General features: G+C 41.5%; 2 protein-coding genes across 2 annotated transcripts; both read left to right on the top strand.

The window, feature by feature from the left end:
* Positions 1-194: 194 nt before the first annotated feature.
* Positions 195-2,969, top strand: tpgs1 (tubulin polyglutamylase complex subunit 1). Its single transcript, XM_077538944.1, has 2 exons — positions 195-624; positions 1,928-2,969. Exons 1-2 carry the CDS (start codon positions 254-256, stop codon positions 2,496-2,498), a joined length of 942 nt encoding a protein of 313 aa, XP_077395070.1. The 5' UTR covers positions 195-253; the 3' UTR covers positions 2,499-2,969.
* Positions 2,970-3,116: 147 nt separating this feature from the next.
* Positions 3,117-7,488, top strand: LOC144032220 (uncharacterized). Its single transcript, XM_077539935.1, has 4 exons — positions 3,117-3,625; positions 4,196-4,744; positions 6,002-6,162; positions 6,293-7,488. The coding sequence occupies exons 1-4, from the start codon at positions 3,458-3,460 to the stop codon at positions 6,717-6,719; spliced, it is 1,305 nt and encodes a 434-aa protein (XP_077396061.1). The 5' UTR covers positions 3,117-3,457; the 3' UTR covers positions 6,720-7,488.
* Positions 7,489-8,223: the final 735 nt, after the last annotated feature.

Below are 8,223 nucleotides of genomic sequence, written 5' to 3'. Positions count from 1 at the left end.
TCCAGTGTTTTTCTCAAAATAATAGTAAGAATATTCAAATGTAAATTTTTAGCTGTTTGTATTATTTTGTACACTACATAATTTAGCATTAATAATAGATAATAGATTTTTGTTATTTAATTTTTTTTGTATACTATATAATTTAACATGGAAAAAAAAGGTCCTGTACCTTTTGGGAGAGACTTCCCCCCTCCCCTCCCTGCGCCTTGTTTCACTTCCACTTCCGTTGCTGAGACACGGGACGTCAACAAACATGGCCGACAGAGAGAAACGCCGGTCCGCCGGGTCCGGGTCGTCTCCCGCCGCAATGGTGGCCGAGCCAGGCCCAGGCACCAAAGCGTCCGGGCCGGCTACCGACCGTGAGTTCCTGTCGCAGGCCGGCGTCGGAGAGCTACTTCGGAGCGCCGTGTTGAAGATGGTGGAGGCCCGGCCGGACGACCCCATCGGCTTCCTGGCCGACCACTTTGGCAGCCTGGCCGCCGCCGTGGTGGAGAGCGGCGGCGAAGACCTCAAGGAGCCGCGTCGGAGCGACGGCCAGCCTGGGGAAGAAGAAGGAGGCGCCCGGGCTCAGCAGAGACTCAACCGGGCGCTGTGGCACCTGCGCCTGGCCCACCACTCGCAGAGGTGGAACAAATTCATTCAAGTACATTTTAGACACTACTGTTGAGTGATATTTGTATTTGGAAAGAGATTTATTTTATTTTTTAAAATACAGTATTTATAAATTAAGATGTAGAAGTAAATGAAAATAAATATATTCAAATTAATTAAAAAATAATAATACAATTGAAAATGAAGAAATTAGGGGTGTGCCAAAAAATCGATTCATAAAAGAATCGAGATTCTCATGTATTAATCGAATCGATATTAATATTCAAAAATCGATTTTATTTAAATTAGAAATGAAGAAGGGGAAAGGCAGTTGTAGCCCACATGCTGTTTTTGTGGGAAAAGGCACTTACAATACAAAATTAATAAATGTTAAAAAAAAAAAAAACACACACTTAAATGTCTCTATTTGTCATTTTGTCTTGCAAAGCAGACTGGAGTATGACAATGTTGTGCATGTCTGTAAATTGAAGCAGAAATCATTTGTCAATCAAATAATTTTGAATCGAAAATCGTTTGAATCGAGAATCGAAAATCGATTCTGAATCGAATCGTAGACCCAAAAATTGTAATCGAATCGAATCGTGAGACAGTCAAAGATTCCCAGCCCTAGAAGAAATGCACTCATAAATGATTATAAAATTAAATGTAAAAAAAAATGTAGAAAATTAAATATCAATAACTTAATATCCATCCATCCATACATATATATTTTTCAAATAAATGCTAAATGGAAAAATATTAGGAGGTGCACCTCTCCAATAAAAGATAATTTGGTGCTATCTCTAAACAATAAATGGGTTGCAATATGATACGATTCAAACGATTCAATTTGGTGGAACTCTGATTGAATTTGATACAGCACGGATCACTTGGAGAGCGTAAGATGCAATCAGTTTCTTATCATTTTACAATATGAAATAAGTTGTCAGCACTGAAAACGCATTCTTTCCCACAAAGAGATTGTTAAAGGAATATTCAATACAATTTTTTTTTTCAGACCAATAACAGTACCAATATTCACTCTTGAGTACTCAGTGATATCGATACCACTTTTGAAAAATAATAAATTTAAATTAACACAGTGACAAATAAATGTGAACAAAATGTTCTGTTTTTTATATTGGGGGTGTGCGTTCTTCCAGTAAAAGGTGATTCGATACAAGTGGAGTGATTTGATTCGACGCGCTCACGGATTTTAAAACTAAACCGATTTTACAATTCAAACCGGTTTGGTTACACCTGTCAAAAATATCCATAAATGCTATTTGCAAATCTAATACAATAATTTTCCCTTTTTTTATGTCTCTCAACCCAGATCTGCATTTGGCAACAACGTCCGTGTGGCTTACGACCTCTTGAGCCTCACGGGACCTTTCAGGCATGCAGGCGATGGTGCCGCTTCGGGCGGCGGTGTGAGCGGTGCCCTGTACACTCAAACCCTGCGGTGCTTGTGCGGCGAGGGCGGCGTCCCGGCCTCCACTTCCGCCCCGCTACTGTGCCGCCTCCACTGCCACGACCACGAGGCCGTCCCGTACGGCGTCTTCCGCCACGGCGTGCTGACGTGCGCCGTTTTCTCCGACTACATCCGCCAAGCGCAGCGGCTCTACGCCCAGGTGTGCCGGCCGGATGAGGGGCCGGCTTCGCGGGCCCCGTGCCAGGCTGTGTTGGGCGCCCTGAGGGAGGCTCTGGAGACGTCGTGCGATGCCGACCCCCCTAGCGTCAAAGCGCTGCGTCGCCTGGAAGCCAGCGCCAAGATGTCGCCGCACCAGCTGGCGCGCGCCATGACTGAAGCGCAGGCGCGAGCCCCAGTCGGTCACATGGATGCCAAGGAATTTGAGAACGCCGCCGCAGAACTCTTTATCGCTCGTGTGAAAGTCGTCTCATAGACAAACCTCGTAAACACACCCTTTTATGTCACTTGACCAAGGCAGATCCATTAAGGGATACTGACGCCATTGGTATTGGTGCGATAACTTTATTTTAAAGTATCGGCACTCATGCCCTCTTGTGGACATTTTATGATCAGGAGCTAGGAATTAGAAATTATGAGTACACATATAGGTATCGGTATGGGAAAAAAAAAAAGTTTACATCCTCAAACACAACACACGTTTTTGGCATCATTTCAGTTTGGGTCAATGACTTTTATTGCTACCCGGAACTACCCTGGTGCCTATTGTTTATGTGGAATGCATGATGCTTGGAAGTTGGATGATACATGAAAACATGGACGAAATAGAGCGACCACAATGACAACACGTTTACATATAGTATTTATTGCCCTTGCACCAAATCTTCTTTGGTTCTACAGGTTAGTGAATTGTTAAATTAATGAATAAAGATAAATAAACAATAAATTGTGCCTATTTATGAAGTTAAAATGATGTACATGGGGGAAAAAAACAAAAAAATTTCTAAAAAAAAAGAAAAAGTTACTCATTACTCCAGCAGGTGGTGCCAAGCCAAATGCTAATTGTTGAACCGGAAGAAGAAGAATCCGGAAGAGTACGTCCCACCACATCACATAACAGCATTGATTTTTCTGCATGGTTCTGTCGCTGAAAACATTACTCCATCAAAGCGAATTTGTTTTGCTCCCACGCCAAATATCTAAGTTAGTAAGTGGAAAATTAAACCGAAGGAATAGACTCAATTCGAAGGTTGCGAAAAACAAAGAAAACCGGAAGTCTTCCTGCATCAACAAACCGAAGAAGAATAACCGGAAGTGTGCGTCGTCTTCTCGTAGCTTATGACAACATTGTTTTGTATCTTATGTGTATATATTTTTTTTTTCAATTAATATTACCACGTTTAAATCAAATGTGTTGCGGCGCTGCGCGTCGAAATGGACGAAGACGACGAGCGGCTGCGGCCCTTCATGTTTCTCATGACTTACATGCTGCTAAAGCGCCGCAGGGATGTAAACAACGCGGACGTTCAGCGGCGCAATGAGATCCAAAGGCGTCTGAGGCAGCGACAGTACTTCTTCCAGAGGCAGAGGAGAATGATGATGGTCAGTCTGCGTGATACTGCACGATGCACAAATGAGCAAATAGAAATTAATTTAAAATATTGTTGATAAAGTTAAGTGGTCTAGTGGTAGAGTGTCCACCCTGAGACTGGGAGGTCGTGGGTCAATCCCCCGGCCGGGTCATACCAAAGACAATAAAAATGGGACCCAATTGCCTCCCTGCTTGAAACTCAGCATTAAGGATTGGAATTGGGGGGTTAGATCACCAAAAATGATTCCCGAGCGGGGTCCCCGCTGCTGCTCACCGCTCCCCCAGGGGATGGGTCAAATGCGGAGAACAAATTTCACCCCACTTCGGTGGATGTGACAATCAGTTGTAAATAAATAAAATTACAATTCTAGCTGTATAAGGACTTTGCCTAAGAGTGGCTTTTTTTGTGTGTGTGTAATGTGAGTGTGACAGACTGACAGCAGCAACCTGTTTTTCAGAAACTTGGCAAGTTTTAGCATCTCCTCTAGACTCCTTGCGAGTGTGTTCATGTTTATGCACGTTTGACTGTTCTGTTTAAGTACCACATTATTGATGTAGTCTTTTGATTCCCCCCCTCCCAGATGATGATAGCAGGGGGCATTCGCTCCAACGCTCATATCCGCACACGCCCTTGGACCACCGTCCCCAGCACGGACTGGTGGGAACGAGTGGTGATGACTGAATTCCAGCCCTCCGACTGGCTGGACAAGTTCCGGATGAGCCGGGAGACCTTCTTCTACGTTTGCGACAAGCTGCGCTCCCGCTTGACGCGCCAGGACACCAGCTTCCGCCTGGCGCTGCCCGTGGAGAAGCGTGTGGCGGTGGCGCTTTGGCGCCTGGCGTCCAATGTGGAGTACCGCACCATCAGCGCCCTGTTTGGCGTGGGCAAGTCCACCGTGTGCAAGTGCGTGCGCGACATGTGTTACAGCATTGTGACGCTGTTCCGCGCCGACTACCTGCGGCCCCCCGCCGAGCCCGAGCTGGAGGAGTCGGCGCGCCTCTTCCTGTCCCAGTGGGGCTTCCCGCACTGTGTTGCTGCCGTGGCCACGCTGCACACGGCCATCATCACGCCGTCCAGTAATGCGTCCGACTACATCAACCCCGCCGGCTGGCTCTCGGTGCTGTCTCAGGTGGGCGTGGCCATTTTCAATACCGTTATAGTGTATTAGCTGCACATCTAAGTTTATATGTCAGATGAATGACAAAAATACAATTTTTATTGAACCGATGTACATTACAGTATATATATGTTTCATGCTCAAATGCATGTATAGAAGATCACCTATACAACAACAACAAAAGGTTTGAAGCAATTAAAAAAAATTAACGCATGATGACATTGATCGAGTCCAGACTTGAACTCTGTAGAGAATGTATACGACCTTGCTCATAGTTAGCTTTTATTCCATTTTGACTTTTGCTTTTTCAATTTGTTAGTTTTAGGTTTTATTTTGAAAATGCTTTGTTTTAGTTTAGTTTTTATAAGGTTTTTTTTTGTTTTTGTTTGTTTGTTTGTTTGTTTTTAATACAAGTAGTATTTGTCAAAAGGGCAAGATTGGGGGGGTGGGTCAGAATCAAGGTTATTTTAGTTAACTAAGTAACAAATAAAACTAAAATTAATATTCAAAAAACAATTTCTTGATGAAATAAAATAAAAACGAACATGTTTTTAAAAAAAAAAAAAAAGAAGAAGAAACTGAAAACTACATTTTATGTTTACAAAACTAACTAAAACTAACTATAATTAGAGCAAAAATGTCCTTCGTTTTAGTCTTTGGTAATTAATTGAAGGCATGAGCCTTTGGAGATTATTTTAAATGTGATTTTAAGTAGATTTATTTTGATATTAACCAGAATAAGGACATTTGAAAGTGTGTCACACAAAAGTGACATCATCTCGCAGCAGCCAATAGAAAAGAACCTTCAGATGATGTCGCTTCCATGGTGTTTTTTTAAATATTGCTTACAAGTAATACACATTTTTTTTTAACTAAAACTAATACTGAAATTAACTAAAACTAAGCATTTATCAAAGATCTAAAAATAATAAAAACTCACAGAACTACCCTGAAAACTAATTAAAACTATCTAAATTTAAAAAACAAAACTCAAAACTATATAAAAACTAACTAAAATGAAAACTTCCAAAAAGTATAATAACTAAGTATTGTGTAGTAAACTACAATCTCGAATGAAATTAATTGGCAAAGATGCAAATGAAGAACATTTTTTGCTGTAATTATAGTATACTTTTATTTTGTTTTATACATGTAAAATGTGGTTATTGTTTTTTTAAATGCACCGTGTCGCCCTAGTTTTCACCTACTACAATAAATATGGTACACGGCGAGAGAAAAAAACTACGTTACTTGTCTTTGATGTGACAGGTGACGGTGAACGGTCGCGGGCAGATCTGGGACATGTGCGCCTGTTTCCCCGGCGGAATTGAGCCAGCCGAGATCTTGCAGAAGTCGTCGCTGTGGACCACGGCAGCGGAGGGCGGACTATCACCGGTGCCGCCGCCTTTCTTCATGGGAAAGCAACTCAGGTAAATGTTTGTCATGGAGTCATATCATTTGCATTTTTGTTGATGGAGAAAAAAATGGGGGCAAGTCTGCCAAAGGGTTTCTTCCCAATGTTGCAATTTGTCCATTATGAATTCTCGTCCCGCGTTGCAGCTACGTGCTTTTGGGCGAGCCTTGCTACCCGCTCCAGAGCTGGCTCCTGAAGGCCTACCCGGAGAAGCGGGCCACGCGGTCCCACCCGGCGGCGACGAGCGAGCGCCAGTACTTATTCAACCGGCGGCTGCGGCGCGCCCGCCGTGTGGCCCAGGAGGCGCTGCTGCGGCTCAAAGCGCGCTGGCAGTGCCTGAGCAAGCGCAACGACTGCGGCCTGGACGTGGTGCCCGCCATGATCCGGGCGTGCTGCATTCTGCACAACGTGTGCGAGGCGCATGGAGACTCCTTCAACGGCGAGTGGCTGGCCGAGGCGGCCGAGGCCGAAAGCCCCCAGCCCGCCTACGCCGAGGTCGACGGTGAGACAGACCAGGGTCGAGGCGAGGAGGTGCGACAGCTCTTTTGTGACTATTTTCAACAGAATGACTGACTCAAATGGACTCCTATTTTTTTTTTTTTTAAGTATTTGTTAATTTATTATTTTAACTGTCCTTGTTAGTAAAAGAGTGATTTTTTTATTTATTCCATGTGCAGAACTTTGTTTGCAGCAATGCTTTCAAAGTGCTCTATAAATAATAGTAATAGACCGACATGTTTTCGTTTTTTCCAGGTCTGGTCCGGATACCGATTATTAGAAGTCAAGGAAGCCGATAACAGATATTCAAGCCGATATTCATTTGCAGTAAAAGAGAAAATATTTGCGGCCAAATTTAAAAAAACAAAAAAACAAAAAACTGTTGAAATACCATTAAGCATCGTTGTCAAAACAGCTTTTCACATTTTCAACACCTGAAGGTTTTTCTTTTAATTATAAATATAAAGAATAGACAGCTCTGTTTAAAATGATAAAATTTGCAGGAGTCTTTCCGGGTGGTCGCCATTTGTTAAAATAAATTAAAAACTAAGCAATTAACTCCCTAAAGTTTTCTACGTAAGAGGATTAGAGCCAGTGAATAGAGAAAAAACGATTCTCACTTTATTCTTAGAATTCTCATAAAAAGTCAGAATTCTGACTTTAAAGTGAGAATTTTCACTTTAATCTCAGAATTCTGACTTTAAAGTGAGAATTCTGACTTTTATTCTCAGAATTCTCAAGTGTTTCTCATGTCGTCTGTAGTCTTTAAAGTGAGAATTCTGAGAATAAAGTCAACTTCTGACTTTATTAGTGCTATTATTCTCACTTTAAAGTCAGAATCAAAATTCTGAGAATAAAGTAGGGAATTCTGACTTTATATATATATATATATATATATATATATATATATATATATATATATATATATATATATTTATTTATTTATTTATTTATTTATTTTAATAAAAAGCTTAGGGAATTCCCAGAGTTAGCATCATCCTTTAGAAAGTGAAAATGTAAATAAATACATAAATGAATAGTTCCCTATTATCTCACCGAGCAACAAATGCATGCGAACGTAGCGTATTTTGGGTTTTCATCGTGGTCTGTAAATGTTTTAAATGATCTTTGTAGACTGTGTAAATTTGTCTGAACATGTTCAAAATGTCTTTGCAGCAAGTGAAAAAGTGTCAGTTAAATTCTTATTACCGGCCTTCAGATTTGTAAAAAGGCCGATGCCGATATTTGGCATTTTGACAAATATCGACACCGATAATTGGCCCGGCCGATAATCCATCTATTGCTAATAACGTCGAGTGTTAACTGCTTCCCCATCCTAAGATGAGATGCGAGATGATGGACCAGAATTTCCTCAAAGCTGCCCTGAAGTCATTTCGCATTGCCTCACAGTGTTCTAACGTTAAATGGACAGTGTCAATTTTTTTTTCAATGTTCATTCATTAAAAAAAAAGAAGACTATTCAGTTCAATAATGTCAAAAAATATGTTCTATCAACAACATACATTTTTTTTTTAATGTAAATGTGATCATGGGTCAATTAATCGCTATAATTATATGA

Source organism: Festucalex cinctus, chromosome 12, assembly GCF_051991245.1.
Source record: "Festucalex cinctus isolate MCC-2025b chromosome 12, RoL_Fcin_1.0, whole genome shotgun sequence".
In the NCBI taxonomy this organism is placed as follows: domain Eukaryota; kingdom Metazoa; phylum Chordata; class Actinopteri; order Syngnathiformes; family Syngnathidae; genus Festucalex; species Festucalex cinctus.
The sequence above is the reverse complement of the archived record's forward strand: the minus strand, read 5'-3'. Positions and strand labels throughout refer to the sequence as shown.

Coding starts and splice junctions, on each gene's coding strand:
- LOC144032220 (XM_077539935.1), top strand. CDS start 3,458: ATGGACGAAGACGACGAGCGGCTGCGGCCCTTCATGTTTCTCATGACT. Junction 3,626..4,195: donor GGCAGAGGAGAATGATGATG/GTCAGTCTGCGT, acceptor CCCCCCTCCCAG/ATGATGATAGCAGGGGGCAT. Junction 6,163..6,292: donor TTCATGGGAAAGCAACTCAG/GTAAATGTTTGT, acceptor CCCGCGTTGCAG/CTACGTGCTTTTGGGCGAGC.
- tpgs1 (XM_077538944.1), top strand. CDS start 254: ATGGCCGACAGAGAGAAACGCCGGTCCGCCGGGTCCGGGTCGTCTCCC. Junction 625..1,927: donor CTGGCCCACCACTCGCAGAG/GTGGAACAAATT, acceptor CTCTCAACCCAG/ATCTGCATTTGGCAACAACG.